This window comes from Acromyrmex echinatior, chromosome 2 (assembly GCF_024713525.1).
Source record: "Acromyrmex echinatior isolate Ae372 chromosome 2, ASM2471352v2, whole genome shotgun sequence".
NCBI lineage: Eukaryota > Metazoa > Arthropoda > Insecta > Hymenoptera > Formicidae > Acromyrmex > Acromyrmex echinatior.
In genome coordinates, this window is record NC_141853.1 from 26,549,547 (window position 1) to 26,569,189 (window position 19,643).

Consider the following 19,643-nt stretch of genomic DNA (forward strand, 5'->3'; position numbering starts at 1 on the left):
TGCCTTTCATAATTTTAAATTTTTTAATTTTGATAATATTTCGATATTTTAGTTTAAGACTTTCGAAATAACTTCAGGAATCTGCTACTAACGGGTGTCACGCAAAATCCTGTATATCTTTGAAATATGCGCTGCTTTTTGTTTTATTTTTATTTCCTATTTCATTCCGTTTAGAAATAGGAAATAGTAAATAGGAAATAAGGAATAGAAAATAGAAATGTTATGTTCAATTATGAAATAACGAAATGTGTCAAATAAATATTTTACTTGAAGTAAACGTCGATGTAAATAGTAAATACTGTTTACCTTTTTTACATGTACGATACAAAATACCTATTTGAAATAGTATTTGTATAGATGCATCTTTTAAATAAATATTTTTGCAGTGTTTATTTCAATTTTTCCCCAGCTCTGGTCTCAATTTTGGTATTTCAACTTCAATTTCATTGTATAAAAAAATTTGACATTTCTATGGTAACTCGATTTACTGAAGAATTACCTTAATTGATAAAAGTATGTGAAATATAATATTACGTATATAAAATTTTACATGTAACTTTTTAAGCTTCATTTCGAATTAAGTCTTCTGAATTTATTGATCTTTATTAATTAACAATTTCTTCAACTTTATTGACCAGCATTTTCTTAATTGTGGTTAATATTTATTTACAGATTCATTTACACAAAATTAACCGCATTATAAATAAAAATATAATCCTATTTGATATAATCCTATTTGATATAAAATGGACAAAAATTAAAACTGTGTAGAATATTATTACTATTTATAACTACATTAGTTTTTGAAATGTTCTATACAAATATATATATTCTATATATATTTGTTCTATCTGAAAAAATATAGTCATATCAACAAGCTTGCCATCAAAACATTTCAAATCTTTATTTGGACAAAGAATATAGACTCTACACGTTCAAAATTATATATAATGTATATTTAATATCACACACTTTTCTATTCTTACAGCTCGAGTGTTCAGATCATCACCTCAATTTGGTGTTACTCTTTTCACGTATGAGTTGCTGCAAAGATTGTTTGTTGTTGATTTTGGAGGCTCGTAAGTATAAGATATGACTCAAGAAATATAAATGAATTAAATAAGACTTAAATATCAACTATTACAATTATTGCAACTAACAATTAATATTAGTAAGTATTATAGCTGTAATTAAATTAATTAAATTGATTAATATACGTTTATTCAAATTTTATATATTGATAATTATTGGCCTTCAACGTATTGAGAACAGTATCGATAATATATGTATATAATGTTAATAAAATCGCGCTCGTTTCTCGTAAAGCTCTATATTAAGGGGTTACACCACCTTTGCAGCTTAAAATTGATATGTATGTTTGGAATTTTTTTTTTTAAATGGAGTGAATGAAAAATTGTTTATTAGGGCTATATTATATGCATCTTTAAATGTATAAAAAAATTCTTTTTATATTTCTTATTTACAAAATGACGGCACTATAATCGTATCATCAAACATCTTTTTTAGCCGGACCTCCGCTGTGGTATCCAAAATTTCTACACGGTTCATCCTAGAAATACCAAACATTTTTATCATTTGCATATTAAAAACTAAAAAAAACTAAAGAAAGTAGGAGTTTTCAAAAATATTGATTTTTATGAAAATAGTGAACATATGAAAAAAAAGTTGTTTTTTTCGCCTGAAATTTTTATATAAAAATGTTAATTGAAAAAAAAGTTTTCAATATATCGCAAAAATCGTACTTCTTTAGATTATATATAAGAGAGTATTCATTCTAAATTTCAAGTGATTTGGATGAAAAATGTAAAAGTTATGTGCACCACTAACTTTGAAAAACGTGTTTAAAGTTTTGACTACTATTTTTTTTGTTTATAAAGCAAACTACTTTTTTTTGTTTATAAAATCTCAATTTTACCTTTAATCTGCTGTTTCCTGGATCATACAACTGTCCTTTCAAATTGTTCATCTGCCTCTTATGGTTTTTATTGCTTTCCGAGCCTCTTTAGCGGCGACTGTCAAAGAACGGTCAGCCGCTTGGATTCGCCTCCGCATAGAATTGATAGCAATTTGAGCCCACAATAAGATTCAGAACCTGCATAATTGCCATTAAACTTGTCAATCCATCATTAAAATTACACACGGCGATATGTGTGGCAATATCTACAATTGTTTTGCCGCTAGAAAGTGTTTTTGACGCTATTGCCCACACGGTTGCACTCAAACATTCGTTGTTGTTCTGAGTGAAATCTCCTAAGCAGCGAATCAACAGTCATCCTTACTAAGATCTTCATAAATTGGCTTGATAGCAATGAAAATTTCTTCTTTAAATGTTTATGCTTGTATTCAGTAAATTCATTTAAAGTTTTGGCCTTTTGCCACGAATTATCTCCGACCGGACACTATTGATGCTGAGGATTTTTATCAATAAAAATTTTGTGATATAACGTAGTCCAAATTTCTTTTTTTATTTTGCCCACTGAAACGCAGTTTCTTCTAATTGCAAAACCGTAATACATGGTCAATTCATCAATCAATTTTCCGGTCAGCATTCCATTTCCATTGAGACCTTGTGTTCTTTTTTAAATTACGAAGCCGAGTGCCTTTTCCGCTTTTGCATGTGATCAATGCACTCTTTCTACCGATAGCAAATTTTCGTCGGTAAGTGTCTATGCAGCATTTAACGGCTTGGAGCAGGTCAGAACAACTTGGAACCGTTCGGAGCGGCGCGGTGACGCGCTCCATTAAATTGGTTCTTTGTGACATAAGATCATCGAATTTTTTATTAAAACTATTAGAATTATATCTTTGAAACTATAAACTATCGATTTAAGCAAAAAAAAAAAACAAATTTGATTTTTTCAAACCTCCAAGGTGATGTAACCCCTTAATAAAAGGAGCGCATAAGTCCGCCATACTGTGTGTGGACCATATACTAATAATAACTAAGCGCTTACTGGACTACAGACAACTAAGTCCAAAATGGCGGTCAGAATAGCTAATAGAAAAGTTGTCGGCATTTTGGCTCAGATCTGCGCTACTTTTATTAATATAGAGCTTTAGTTCCTCATACTGTTCACTTGGTACGAGACATTACCATGCCTCTTGATATTATCTGTATGAAATTCGTTACTTTTGAATGATTATCCAAATTTTGTTAATTATGAAATTTAATTAAATAATTATAATTAAAATACTAAAGTTACTATACTATTATTATATAACTGATATACAGCACAGTTTAATATGACAAATATACAGGGTATTTTCAAATTCGCGCTCACGGAGTACAAGATGTGATACTTTATTACCTTTTAAAAAAAGTATGCTCCTCTCAGAAAAAAACCATTATATAAATTATACGCGCTTGTATGTGTAATCCTTGAAGAAAAAAAAGACTTCCTATTTCAAACCTGTTCCAAATTTTTGTAAACTATAAAAGTTATATATTTAATAATAATTTTTTTCACAAATGTGAAATCTTTAAATTGCATTAATTATAAACAGAAAATACATTTTGTTGAAACACTAACGTTATAACTATTTAAAAATTATTTTATTTCAATTAGATGTTTCTATTTTCATATATTTTTGTTTAAAAATAGTTATATAACATTAATGTTTCCCATTTCATTTTACTATCGATGTATAGTGTTAATGGTCGCGTTCTGCAGACTCAAATGTTGCGGAGGTGATCCGTGAGCGCTCGCCGCTATTGGTGTATTCTTTTAAATCAACACAGTGAGCGCTCACGGATCCGCTTCGCAACATTTGACTCTGCTGAACACAATCAATGAAACCGTAGGTAAATCGATAAATGAAAGTCACTAAAGTCTAGATTTCTAAAGTACCGCAATTGATTTCAGAAATGTTGCGAATGTCCGAAGTGCACATAGTATCCGATTTCAAACATGATGGTTTTAGTGGTTCATCTTTTAAACTGTATTTACTTGTCTCTGTGCATTTTTATGCACAAAACTTCTACATCAAATAAATCTGTATTAAACTAAATAATACATAAATTAAGCATTTATATATTATATATATTTTTTTTGGTCATAAATAAACTAATCACAATTAAAAAACATTTATTTACGTACTTGACAGCTTTATTTTTCAAAATAAAATACGTATATACAAATGCATAAATTTGATATGATCGCGTTTCGCGTCAAAATAGATGCGAGTTTGCGGTACTTTAAAAATCTCGTGACTTTAAAAATTGCAATAAATGAATGTCACCTATTGTCGAAAATATAAAAAGAAGAAAATTTTTTGAGGCGATGACGTATTTTACATAAAAATTTGACATTTCGGATTTCGCATGATTTCGCATCACGATATTTCCGTTCGTAAGATACATAGAGATAAAATAAAACACTTACGTAATTCAGACCCAAGCTATCGATTGAGCTTATACTCAGAAGTCAATCGGTCCAGCCTTTATTGAAAAACCGATCTTGAATGCTCGCAATTCGCTGACTTGCGCAAACATATGATCATCGTCTCTTGATGCTAAAAGGAACAACTTCTTCCTTTTTATGTCTGGCAAGTAATTTTTGCAGGAAAGCAGGTTGAAGTTAACGAGTAAGCGCTTTAATCTATGTGGCGCTCACGCGCTCCTCATTCTTGTACCTAATTCTTGGCTAGTATTCATAAGTAATATTTTAAGATACTAATGCAGCTTTGTTATTATTATTATAGTTTATGACTGCTTAAATCTAAATCTAAGACAAATCTTAAATTATAAAAATCAGCTATCAATACCGGACCATAATCTTCGTCCATATAGCTTAAAAAGGTATCAGAATAAATATTGCTTTCATTTTTTACGTAATAATAAATGAATCATAAGCAAAAGACATAATAGAAACTAACGTGGTTTATAAATCAAAACTTATGAAAAGAAGAGCATAAAAACCACAGCACAAGGTGTTATTTGTGATATTTAATTATCATTACATTAATAAAACAACAGACGTTTCGGCACAATCTGGCCATCTTCAATAAATTCACAATATTCTTAAAACGCAAAATTACAAATATCTGACATTACATTCAATCGTCATGTAAAATAATTATAAACGTGTTCTTTCATCATGTAAAGGTACATCGTACAACAATGTTGCAGCGCCAATTGTCATATTTCGAATTATGTAGAACAAGAATTTCCAGATTCTAATTTAAAAATTAACCTATCATTAATATTTTAAGTCGAAAAGTATGAGAATAGAATCGTTACCTGTTTTACAGCAAAAAAACTTTTTGATGAATCTTAAGTACATCCTTTACACAGATGGAAATTTGTCGTGACATTGTGTGTTATTATTTGTCATAGCATGTATGTTACCACTATTTATATATTTATGTCAAAATTTTTAGATTGTTCTAGAATTATTTATTAAAAGTGAGAGAGATCTTTCTTTAGAAAAGGCAGATAAACATCGGGCAAACCTTCGGTGTCACTTTGCTTATTGATACTACTTATTTGGCTTTTAATATGTATCATTTCAGAAATTCTTCTTTTTATTAAAGATTGTTCTGTGTCTAAAATTCTGATATTATCCCAGTCCAATTCGTGCATCTCATTCAACTGGTGACGTGAAACCACTGATATCTCAGAAGTGGATTTTCTTATGTCAGCCCTATGTTCTTTTATTCGAGTTTTTAATTTCCTTTTTGTTTGGCCAATATAAGAAGATTCACAATTAAAACAATTTATTTTATAAACGACTCTACAATGGTCCTCTTTACGCAAAGGATCTTTTCCTGTTTTAATGAATCTATTCATTTTATTTATAGGCTTATAAGCGATATTAAGTCCCTGAATATGTGATAGTTTTTTAAATCTTTCAGATACTTTACTTAAATATGGTATTATAAAAAACTTTCAACGTTCACATGATGAAAGAACACATTTATAATTACTTTATGACGAATGTAATATCAGATATTTGTAATTTTGCGTTTTAAGAATATTGTAAATTTACTGAAGATTGTGCCAAAACGTCTGTTTTATTAATGTAATGATAATTAAATATGACAAATAACACCTTGTGCTGTGGTTTTTATGTTCTTCTTTTCATAAGATAAGCAAAGGAATTGTCTAATTTCGTAAATCCATTTGAAAGTAAAGACAAATGTAACCCAATGGGGAAAAAAATGTTTGAAAAAACGTTTGAAAACGTTAAAAAAACGTTTTTAAAAATGTTTAAAACGATTATTTCAAATGAAAACTTAATGTAAAACGGACGTTTAATAAACGTCAAATATACGTTTAAGAATATTCCATTGAATCATTATTTCAAACGAAAAATTAATGTAAAACAAACATTTAATAAACATTTAAAAAACGTTAAATGAATGTTATTTTGAAAACGAATCATGAAATGTAAAATTAATGAATGATAAATGTTTAAAAAACGTTTAAAAAATATTTTCTACCCATTGGGAAATAATAATATATAATATAATATCTACCCATTGGGAAATAATAATATATGCTTGTTGAACGTTCTATTCTTTTAAATATTGTACAATTGTGGTAAATAGCACTTTTAAAAATGTGTTAAATTTTGTGTGAGAATCGCTGTTTCGATCTCGATTGAGATCGTGCGAGACGGAAAGGGATTAGATGGAAACTTGAGAGACTACACTCGGTTTTCGAGGACTGTATAAGCTTTTTAATGCCGTAGTACTATGCTTCATCAACGTTGCGTTCGATTTTCTCGGGAAGAATGCGAATGGCGATAGCTGAAGCAACGTAAGCTACACGTAGCTGCAACCGTCACATAACGGTAGAACGCGCGTCGCGATAGCGAACGCTGCGTCAGAAAGCAGTGGCTTTTGAAAGATTTGATCAGCAATCCGACAATGAATGTCAACCCTGCCGATCCACTTTGCTATGGAATTCGCGGTTGCGCTACAATCTAGATTGCCGACTGGTCACATGATAACTCAGAGCGATAAACAGACACATGGGTCCTGCTAAAAACTGAATTCTTTCTAAATATAGACACCGTTACCTTGTCGGGAAGCGCCTCATCACGTGATTGACGGAACGGGATAACGCCGAATTTGGAACACAATAGAGATTCGTAAAAAGGTACCGCATTTATGATGAGACTATCCGTGGAATTAATCGATGGATGACGTCATTGATTTCTTAATCGCATTTTTCGCACCGATTCAATATAATGTCGCGATAAATTTAAAGGTATCGATACAATTGTTACTCAGATTTCAGGTAATTATGTAAGTATTACAACATTTTAAAAATTAATTATTTTGAATAAGTTTTTTAAAAAATATAGAGAGAATCTATAATTCTTAAAATACCATAATTTGAATATTTTATTTTTAATTACTATTTCAAAATAAATCAGTTTTTAGACATCTAAGGATTACGTACTCATTTAATTAGTAAACTATTATTTAAGTTCAGTGATGATTATTTAACTGCTATATGAAATTGTGGAATATTTAAAAGAATAGTTCAATAAAGTAAATAGCTTAACAAAGCTTACCAAGCATATTGTTATTTACATTTGTCTTCACTTTTAGATAGATTTATGAAATTAGACAATTCTTTTATTTATTTTTCACTTATTTATTATTACATAAAAAGTGAAAGCAATATTTATTCTGCAATCTTTTCATTTTTTTTAGCAATGCAATACAGAAGAAGATCATGGTTCAGTATTCATAGTTGATTCTTGTAATTATTGCCTTAAATACAGACTTAAGTAGTTGTAAACTCTTTCTAACAAAGCTGTATTAATATCTTAAAATGTTACTTATAAATATTAGCCAAGGATTGAAGAAATGAATAAGGAGCACGCGCCGAGCGTCACATAGAGATCAGAGCACACTTACTTCAATCTGCTCTCCTACAAAAATTACTTGTCCGACGCAATTTCGCAAAAAGGAAAAGTTGTTTCTTTAATCATAAAGTATCATGTTTCGTACTTCGCGAATTTTGAAATATCTTATATATGATAATTTTTATCTTGTACTATCAGAATCGAATCCGATTTAAATCCGAACAGTTACGATTTCTGATCCAGTCATTATGTAAATATTGGATTATGCAATTTATTAGTTGCCTATAAAACCAACAAGATTTGAACAAAAATTAAACAAAAGCAGATTGATATCAACTTTTCTGGATTAAACTTATATATTTCGCTAAAAAAAAGAATTCCTACACTTAATACTGACATAAATACAAATTCTTCCCGATTTCTGCCACTAATTTACTATTACATTTTGTCAATTTTGTTATATTTGCTATTATTCTAAAAACAACATTGCGTGCGTGCGTGCGTGCGTGCGTGCGTGCGTGCGTGCGTGCGTGCGTGCGTGCGTGCGTGCGTGCGTGCGTGCGTGCGTGCGTGCGTGCGTGCGTGCGTGCGTGCGTGCGTGCGTGCGTGCGTGCGTGCGTGCGTGCGTGCGTGCGTGCGTGCGTGCGTGCGTGCGTGCGTGCGTGCGTGCGTGCGTGCGTGCGTGCGTGCGTGCGTGCGTGCGTGCGTGCGTGCGTGCGTGCGTGCGTGCGTGCGTGCGTGCGTGCGTGCGTGCGTGCGTGCGTGCGTGCGTGCGTGCGTGCGTGCGTGCGTGCGTGCGTGCGTGCGTGCGTGCGTGCGTGCGTGCGTTCGTGCGTGCGTGCGTGCGTGCGTGCGTGCGTGCGTGCGTGCGTGAGTGCGTGCGCGCGTGCGTGCGTGCGTGCGTGCGTGCGTGCGTGCGTGCGTGCGTGCGTGCGTGCGTGCGTGCGTGCGTGCGTGCGTGCGTGCGTGCGAGCGTGCGTGCGTGCGTGCGTGCGTGCGTGCGTGCGTGCGTGCGTGCGTGCGTGCGTGCGTGCGTGCGTGCGTGCGTGCGTGCGTGCGTGCGTGCGTGCGTGCGTGCGTGCGTGCGTGCGTGCGTGCGTGCGTGCGTGCGTGCGTGCGTGCGTGCGTGCGTGCGTGCGTGCGTGCGTGCGTGCGTGCGTGCGTGCGTGCGTGCGTGCGTGCGTGCGTGCGTGCGTGCGTGCGTGCGTGCGTGCGTGCGTGCGTGCGTGCGTGCGTGCGTGCGTGCGTGCGTGCGTGCGTGCGTGCGTGCGTGCGTGCGTGCGTGCGTGCGTGCGTGCGTGCGTGCGTGCGTGCGTGCGTGCGTGCGTGCGTGCGTGCATGATACTGCAAATACTGTATTAAATCTATTCTCCTTTTTCCAACGAAATTGTTTAATATATCGACACCTGAGCCGTAGAAAATGCTACGAAATGTTGCATCGAAAAAAACATAAAGAAAGATCTCTGTCAAGAAATGAATGAAAAGTATCTATTTCACGTGATGTGTAAAGACCAGTTTATGTCGGAACGTATACGGTTTATATCGAGAAAATAAAAAGAATGGATAAAATTAAAATTTATACAGCGCAATATTCACTATTCATAAATTACGCAAATTTACGGAAAATTAAACAATGTATGAATAAATGAATGCGAGAAACAGGATTGAAAATCAAGACGATTCCTGTTCTCAGTCATACCATTATAAAATTGATGAGAAAAAATATATTGCGCTGTATAACCTCTTCTTTAATTTCATGCGACTTGAACCGGCTTGAACCGGTTCTTCTCATTTACTCAATATAAACCGTACTTCATATGCGTTTCGATCTTTATGCCTTATGTGAAATAGATCGTTTTTTATGCATTTTTGATATAAACCTTTCTTCATGTTTTTCTCGATATAGCACTTTTCACGATTCAGGCGTCGATATTCTTTATACAGATTATATAGAATATGTTGTCGACAGAGACTCAGCTATTAATAATATGAATATAAGTATTGCTATAAATTAGATTTTCTATCTTTTATATATATATTTTAGATCTTTTATATAACTATTATCATTAATTGGGACAAAAACATTGATCTTCGTTGACAAACGAAGATTTGTTTTAAAGAAAAAAATGTTATACATCTGACTATATTTCATTAAAAAATATGATGCGATGATAAAAATCTGAATCAAATCACTGATTATAGACTGCTATCTGGAGGATGACATGGAATGGCTAGAGTATGCGTTAGTAATGTAAGACGTAAATTAAATTATAAACTGATGAAAGCTCTGTAGAATCAAAACATTTTTATTATATAGTCTTTATTTTAAATATATTTTAATCTAAGATCTGAATGTGTTCGTTTACTGATCGTTTTTATATATTAACATACATTTATGTCAATAACTTTTAGACTATTAATAAATAAATATAATTTAATTTGCGTAATACATAAATTTACATAACTTTAATTTGTGTATTCTACACACACATATTTTCAACAGAAATAAACCCAGGTAGCAAGGTGTTATGTATTTAACGTCATTAATTAGTCATTATTTATCAGTTTTTATGACGAATGTGATGTCCAAACATTGTAAAAATGACGTGGATTTGTCACAGATATATAACATCATAAGTCGACATCAAAAATACGTTTTTCTTTTTCATGTTATTGACGATAGCAAGATGTTGTCCATTTGATGTCATTAATTAGTTGTTTTTATGATGAATCTATGATTCCTGAAACGAGATGAAAATTACATTTAAAAAATGATTAAAAATGAATAAATTTGCTAGGTGTTGAAGTTATAAATATTCTAGTACATTCAATTATTTTTGTAATTTCCATTTCATTTTAAGAACCATAATAAGCACCTTGACGTCTAAACATTATACAAATGAATTCTTATATTTCTTATCACTCACACAACATCATAAACTGACATCATTATTTTCGTGTTATTAACAGAATAAATGTATAACGTTATTAATTAATTACTAATAATGTTACTAGTACGTCGATAATTGATCATTTATTCGATATCATTAAGTACGACGATATTGTAAAAATATTATAAATAAATGATCATTAATTGATTAAAAAAATGACATCATTATTATATCTTAAATAGATCACATGATGATGACGTCAATAATTTAAAATGATTAACTATCGACGTCAAAATAACGATAACTTGTTATCTAGGGATCTTATAATCAAGATTTATAACTGTTTATTATTCAGTGAAAAATAAAATTATTTGACAATATCTTTGATACATTCTATACATTTCATCGAGTACAGGCTGTGATACGCCAAATTATATAAAATATGTTTCGATGCTTTGTAATGTAAAAAAAATTTATACGATTTTTTATTTTTATCATAAAATTGTATTCAGAAACTAATATATCTGTCAGAAATTTTAAGCTCGATTAGAATTTATAATATTCATAATTTATACTGAAATTTATGATAGAAATCTATGGTGTGCCTAATTAATATTGATATAAATATCAAATTATTACAAACTCACAATCTTAAAAATAAAAATAAATAATAAATTCAAGACTAATGAGAGTCAAGGCCGATGAAGGTGCCAGAGATTAAATTCAAATCCCAAAGATTAATTTACATAATGTATAATTTACATAATATGATGACATAAACTTTTTAAATTCTAAAAAATCTATATTGTATAATATCTATATTTTAATTAATAAATGTGTAACCATATTTTTGTTATTTTAGTCGACCTACTGGCTCGGAACAAAAGGTGCCTACTATGGGAGTAGCAGATGAAATTCGATCAACGAATCCAGATCATATAGGTGGTTACCAAGTAGCTCTACCCATTTTTACCGGTATAGAAACCAAGTTCGGTCTTTGCTTACCCAGATTTCAAGCTGTTACCAGAAAGTAACAATATTATTAGCAAATGTGTAAGAAAGCAAGCTTGTAGCAATCCCTACCATAAATAATCTACGATTACTACGCACTGATTGCTTCACTGACATTGAAGCGGAAGTGATGTGCGTATGAGCTTCTGAAATTATACGAATCTGCATTTCATTTTGGCCATTTTGATATCATGCAGATCACATAAAATCAACATAAGAAAGAACGGATCGTCGATTGATATTAACTCGATGCATACAACATACATACATAATTGTAAAGTGTAATTATGGATCGATCAAGGAAAAGTACAAAATCCATCGTTGCGGAATGCCCAAGAATAGCGCTCGTGATAGCTGAATTGAGTCAATGGACACAGAAACAAAACTGATGGCAATGAAACTATTTATTTTGATACTATATAGATATGTTATATCAAATTGATGCCATCTGTATGTAATAATTTTACAATGCGAGAAAAAAAAAATGTGTGTGTGTATGTGTGTGTATAACATTTATCGACGATTTGTTATTGCTAATTTGAAACGTTTCTGCCGATACGCGTATAATAACTAATTGAATGTGTGAATGATTAACGTCAACGAATATGAGTGTGATGTTTTAGTAAGGATTATAATCCGCAATGGTCCTGATGTGTACCATGTATATTTATAAAGTTCATAATAACAAATTAGGCCTCTGTAATTACATTTATTATTTATCCAAAAGACTAATTGTATAATTTTTAATTGGTAAATAAAAGGCCAATAAATTTGTTATTTCATTTGCTTATCATATACAATTGTAAAGTAAGTGTCGACAAATAATGTTCGTATATCTATTAGCGAATTATGAAAATGAAAAAAAAAATATTACCAAATTATTATATAATGCAATCCCCCTCATCCTCCCCCCTCCCCCATTATTACTAATATTGTTATTACTTGTCTATTATGACAGGATATATATAAATTTATATCTTATTAAATTAAATGAATAATTTTCTTATTGCATTAATCTCAGATAGTCAAATGAGTTCAAGATGCCGTCATGTTGTTGCAGTAGATGTTGACAAACTAGGAAGGTGCTTCCTCAGTATACATGAAATGTTATTGCCCTCACATAAATTCTAAATTTGATGATATCAAGTTGATAGCACCTTGATGACATGTAAAATATACGTGCCATCAATTAACCATTATATTGTCGGCACAATACTATATATGAAATAAATGAAGCTCATTGCGTATTGTTATTTTATTGTCAACATGAGGTGTTATTAATTCTCAACATATTCTCTTGAAATTTCTGTCCAGTAAGCAATTTGCTAACAATTGGGTGCCAATTTGGTATCAAACTCGCTCAAAGCTTAGTAAGAAATCTGGTGCCACCTGTATCAGCAGTAAGCTTGTATTTTGCATGTAAAGCTTTCGTTACAAAACTAGGCAACAAATTAGCACAAGTTTTGCGTAGCACTGTTTGAGGACAAATTGACACCAAATTGACAGCAAACTTTGCATAATGTGCACTGTTTGACGACAAATTGACAGCAAATTTTGCGTTATTATTTAATGATAAATTTGCAGTAAAATCCAAGCAACATTTGATATTTTGCAGTCATTTAAATGATCATTGACCCTTATAAAAGTATATTGGCAGTATACTTAAATTGGCCAATGATTAATTACTTAATTTAAGTATTAAATACACAATCGTTAATGCTTTCAATCAATATTAACAAAATTATTAATCACAGGCAATTTAATAATGACAGTATATTTCTGTAAAATGAATACCGATATTTAATCGATACTATTATTAATAATGATTTTTTTTCTTATTTAATCGATGTAAAATAAAGATTTAAAAAAAAAGTATTATGCTTTTATCTTGGAGCCCTTGTGGCTCACTTAAAAAATTAATTATTATTAGAACACAACTGAAAAATTTCTTAATGCTACGTCTTTTATTCTAATCTGTGTGTTGAAGAAATTTAACTCGTGTATCTCTCTAATGGCGGTGCCGCGTACTATTCAACGATGTTTTATCAAATATCAAAATATCAAATCTTGTTTGGATTTTGCCGCGAATTTGTCGCCAAACAATGTTTTTTACGCAAAGGCTTGCTACCAATTTGGTGCCAATTTGTATAAATATACATATTTGTTCGCATTTTGTTATCAATTTGCAGCCAAATTGCGACATCAAGTTTTGTTACATATTTGGAAGGACCAATGTTAGGGAAAGGATCTTAGTGTCCTTGTTGCGTGGAACGCTGTTTTCTCTTCGTCAGAGACTTTTGTGCTTTGTGGCTTGTCGGCGATCTGTGTCGCTTGCCTTATGACCACGCCCGATGATTCGGCAGCGCGTAATAAAATGAGGCAGTTTGCTTTGTGCGAAAATACTTTAATGCATCTTAGATTACACTCGCGTCGTACAATATCGAAGAATAAAAAACGGCTTGTGTACCGGTCACGCACGTGAACACGAGAGGATGGTCGCACACAGAATAACGGCAAAATGATGGCAAATTGTTGATATTATTTGATATATAATATCAAATCTTGCTGCCAATTTGTATCCTTTTTGCTAGCAAGGTTTGTAGCAAGGTTTTTTACAAAATCCATTTTCAGCAAATTTGGCTATCTAAGTGATGATGTTTACTTGACCTGTTGCTAACTCAGTTTGCACATAAGATTCTGATGTCGGCAAATTGACAGCAACTTCACAACAACTCGTGCATATACATTAGTTTGTCTAATATGCCAAATCACGTTTGGTTATCTGAGATGTGTACGTGTAATTGGACGAGTACTATTTTAGTCAATTGAAACATAAGCAATTTTTATATTTTATACTAACGTAAAAATTCTAAATAAATTTGACATTATTGCAATTGTGATTCTGTTTAAAACAAATTTATTGGCATTTAAGCACCAATTTAAACACCTTTACAATTTACACGAAAGAATAGAGGAGAACGTTAATGCACATAATTTCCGGCAATGTTTCGATAATCACAAGTAATGTGTGGGATAAATATCGACTATAGGGGACCTAGCTCCAATTGACATATATTATTAAGATTAGCCCTGAGTGACTTCCAATAAATTTTAATCGCTTCGTTAAAAAATTATTAACGAAAGAAGTTTGAAAAATAATATCTCTTTTCTACTATATCAAACAGAAATTTTCTGCTTTAAAATATATTTTACTTGACTTTCCACGCGAAGCGACTCCCACTCCACTCCCCCCTCCCCTCCGTTCGAGGACGCATGATTTTCACATGAAGTGACTTTCGAAGTCTTATTGGAGATCACTCAGGATCACGACTTCGAAAGTTGCGTGGAAGTCGTGTGTTTCCAAGTAGGGGGGGGCAGCAGGTGACATGAGAGTCGCTTCACGTGGAAGTCGTGCGCTCCCAAGCAGGGGAAAAGGTCAGGTAGGAGTCGCTTCTCGTGTAAAGTTATTACATAAGTAAGGAAGGGTATAGAATAGGTTTTAAGGCTCCTGACTACTCAGTCAAAAACTCTGCGTTGACGATGGCGACACAAAATCAGACGGCAGTCTGGCGAAATCGATAGCCAAACACTTAAGCACTAGTTCATGTGCTCGCCTGCGGCGCGCCGAGAGTGAACGAGACAGCGAGTTCCTTCTCATACTAATCGTTGTTTCAAGCGACCGAAAGTGCTTTCTCGGCAATCTCGGCCGCTCAACGGCCTTAGGCGTCAATAAGGGGCGGGGACATTCTAAATAACAGATAAGTTCTAATAAATTGTAATAATAGTGTACCCCTCCTATTAATACAGAATAATAAATTATGTTAGAACGCAATAGTTTATGAGATATTTAATTGTTTATGATTTTTCATGCGCGTTATACAGTATACTCCTCCTTCATAAACTCGAGCAAGGATAGTTCAGTAGAAGTAAAATTTAACCAGAAAAAAAATTATAAACTAGCATTTCTTTTCAAAGTTTCGAAATGCCATCAGAAAAGAAATGCACATGTTTAAGACTCGAGACTTGTGAAGAAAATATGCGGAAAAAAATTGAATAGTTATTTTTCAAAATTGAAAAGCACGTTTTTCACTTATAAAACGAAAGATATTGATTGTATGCAAAAAAGTTCGGTATAAAAAATGTAGGTATTCGAAATACTCCTATAAAATGAGACATGTAACATTAAAATCGATCTATTAGTTTAGTAGAAAAAAATAAAAAACATTGAAAAAAGCCTTTTTTTCACTTGCTCTCTGTTCATTGAGATTTAAACGCAAAGCTTTGAAATTCTCGTAAAATGTTAGCGTAACTGTTGAAGATATAGCACTAACTTTCGCAAATATAAAAGTAAATTAGTGTTACGAAAAATATATTTTGCAATTATATTCAACAATTACACTAACATTTGGCAAATTATTTATTAATAATTTGTTTACATATGTCATATTTGCATCTGCAATTAATTCACAAAAACAATTTTGTACTGATAATTCCGTACATTTAAATTGTCCAATTGGACATTTTTTACAGCATATTAAATAAAGAAACATAATTAATGTGATTTAAATTTGTTAATCAGATATACACTTCATACTCAAACGTGATTTTTTAATAATAAATCGAAAAAATAAAAATTCAAGAAACAAAAAACTAAAAGTTACTACAATTACTTTGCAAAAGATTTGGTTAAGTTATTTGTTTATATCTCGTCGAGCTGCCTCAGATTTAAAAAAAATTGTGTTTCCATGTCAATTTATTGCTGAGAAAATGTAAATTTAGCAAGTTTTAATGCACGTAATCAAATACGCGCGAATCGCCGAGCGACCCGATCTTACCTATTCGACTGTACGCCGGCTTCCCTCACTCCACGAGGCATACTGCCTCGCTCGCGTTCTTCAACTTTTCAATGATTTTAAACAAACTTTTTCGGCAACAAAAAATTTGAGAATTTTTAACAGCAAATTCAATTCTTCCTTCACAAATTGGTGCCAGACGGAAGTCTTAATCTTAAAAATTAGAGCCACAGTGATAGATTCTTTAAAAAATTGTTATCTCGGCTCCTAATAATCGAAGTTTTTTTTTTAAATTTGTAGAAAAATGTCAGATGTTGAATGTTTCACACAGCTATTTGATATGATGCATATTAATGGAATTATTCCATTTTTTTATACGGAAAAAGATACACTTTTTAAAGTCGTTATAATAGTTTAACTGCAAAAAATCGTTTTGTTATTGAGTGTACGTGATATTACAATTCTTGAAGAAGAAAAATCACTTTTGTAAATTGCTGTGTGACTGCTCAAAAATGAAGAAATTAAGTTTTCCGTTTTTAGTGAACAAATGGCTTTTTTCAAAAACTAATGAACATTTCAGGCTTGTTCAGAGCTAGATTTGTTTGTCATTACGAGGGCTACATTTTACAAGAATTTCAAAGCTTTGCATTTAAATCTCAATGAACAGAGATCTTTTTCAAATGTTTTTTATTTTTTTTTCTACTAAACTAATAAATCGATTTTAATGTTCCACGTCTTTTATAGGTATTTCGAATACCTATATTTTTTATACTGAATTTTTTTCCATACAATCAATATCTTTCGTTTTATAAGCGAAAAACGTGCTTTTTGCAATTATTCGATTTTTTTCGCATATTTTCTTTAAGTTTCGAATCTCAAACATACGCATTTCTTTTCTGATGGCCTTTCGAGACTTTCGTGAAAAGAAATGTTAGTTTATAAATTTTCTTCGGTAAAATTCTACTTCTGAACTATTCTTGCTACTCGAGTTTATGAAGGAGGAATATACTATATAACGCGCATGAAAAGTCGTAAACAATTAAATATTTAGTAAATTGTTGCGTTCGAACATGATTTATACTGGATTAATGGTATGGGTACATTATTACTATAATTTATTAAAATTTATGTTATTTAGAATGTTCCCCGTCCATTATTGATGCTTAAGGCCGCCGAGCGGCCGAGATTGCCGAGAAAGCATTTTCGGTCGCTTGAAACAAGCGACTAGAGAAGGAGATCGCTGTCTCGTTCATTCTCAGCGCGCCGCAGGTGAGCACACGGACATGAGCTCGTGCTTGTCTGTAATGTCACTAGATTATAAAGTATCGCAATTGATTTCAGAAATTTCGCGTCAAAATGCCCGAATTGCACATACAATAATACACGATTTGAAGTACACTACATTGAGTCAATTGGATGCTAACCTAACGTACATTTTCGAAACATTTTCAAGCGTCAATTTCGAGGTTGAAGGCACAAATTCATTATCATTGTGTTGATATTAACACAATAAAAATCTCTTCAAGATTTTTTTTCCAGTTTCATCAGTATCGTGTTGTTAAAATTAATAATGCCAAGTTATGTGTCTAAGTGCAAAAACAGTACCATAAAAGGTTATTTGATGTGTGATGTGTACTTTCGTATTCCTGAACAGTTCTGAATTGTACTTACACGTATCCTTCGTGCACTTTTATGCACAAAATTTCTACGACAAATAAATTCGTATTAAACTAAAGAACACATAAATTGAGCATTCGTACATATTCTTTTGTTCATAAATAAACTAATTACAACAAAAACATTGATTTACATACTTAACGACTTCATTTTTCTAAATAAAGCACGTAATAAAGTACAAATGCATAAATTTGAAATGGTCACGTTTTGCGTGAAAATGGATGTGAGTTTGCAATACTTTATAGATCTAATGACTTTACTTATATGTGTGTTACAGCGCCGCACTATGCTAAATGGCGAACTTATAAGCGTGGAAAAGTGACGGTTTGACGACGAAATTTATGTTGCATACCATTTCGTTATTATTTGCTTAATTATGAAAAGATGACTTGTCTCGTACTTATCAAAGTCTCGTAATTATCGATGAAAACTAAAGTAGAATTTTGTAAAAGCGTATATTTTACTCGTTTCAACAGCTGTCGGACCGTGTGTTTTTGCCCGAATATAGATTCACTTTACATGCCTTTTACGACCATTTACTGATTGTTAAGGGAGGAGAGGACAGTTTTTATCGATTTTTAAAAGTGTTTTAAAGCGATCTCATCATTTCGTTTCATCCAAATTATCTTTATTTAAAAATAGCATGCAACATAAATTAACGTGTCATGTTTCATTTCTGACGTCACAATTCCAACATGGCTGCTGCGATTAGTCAGGAGTCTTAATGTTATATATAGCAGAAATAAAATGTTATTTTCCAAATATTTTTAATAACTTTTTAATAATAAGCTAAAACTTATTGGAGATCACTCGGTGTCATGACCTTGACAACCTATGTCAAGATCAAGATCATCAGAGCTAGATTTCTTATTGTCTATATTTATCAATAATGACGTTAAAAATATTTATTGAAATGTGTGTTCTTCTGTATTCATTATTTTTTCGTATATGTGCGAAAAATATGTATAGAACTGATGGTAAGAAAAACTCTGAGAGGACTTTGATCTGTAAAATAGACAATATAAAATTTGTTAATGCATGGACTTCTGTTATGTATTATATCTATATTGTCTACACTGCAAAGGTACATTGGGAATATGAGGTAATGAAGATAATTGTTTACAATGGCAAATATATCGAATAAACTTTTTTTAAAACGTTTAAAGTTTGCAGTAATTTTTTAACAAGAAATTTCCTAAGTTAATTGATCCGATGAAAATTTTATGTAAAATAATATAAAATTCAAAGAGCTATAAGCCACGCTAGGTGTTCTGTAGGTATTTTATAAACAATTAAGTTATTCTTCGAATATAAATCATAAATTGTTTATGATTTATATTTGGAGTATAATTAAATAGTAAAAAAAAAATCTCTTAAGAAAAGATAAAAAAAGTACGCCAAGTATACGCGCCGTTCAGAAAATGATTATA

The 19,643-nt window shown here is 32.1% G+C and overlaps 1 protein-coding gene and 1 long non-coding RNA gene across 15 annotated transcripts in view; one reads left to right on the top strand and one right to left on the bottom strand.

The window, feature by feature from the left end:
- Positions 1–19,378, top strand: part of aralar1 (calcium-binding mitochondrial carrier protein Aralar1) — a 289,930-nt gene extending 270,552 nt beyond the window's left edge. For all 14 annotated transcript variants that reach the window (XM_087402842.1, XM_087402838.1, XM_087402841.1 and 11 more), the window contains 2 exons: positions 989–1,079; positions 11,595–19,378. In XM_087402842.1, coding sequence (XP_087258968.1) covers positions 989–1,079; positions 11,595–11,766 — 263 coding nt within the window. In that variant the 3' untranslated portion in view covers positions 11,767–19,378. The remainder of the gene's footprint in view (positions 1–988; positions 1,080–11,594) is intronic.
- LOC147910732 (uncharacterized) lies at positions 1,415–6,898 on the bottom strand. The gene is made up of 2 exons (XR_015544094.1): positions 1,937–6,898; positions 1,415–1,570 (listed from the first exon to the last, which is right to left on the bottom strand). It is a non-coding gene; the product is annotated as an uncharacterized LOC147910732 (long non-coding RNA).
- Positions 19,379–19,643: the final 265 nt, after the last annotated feature.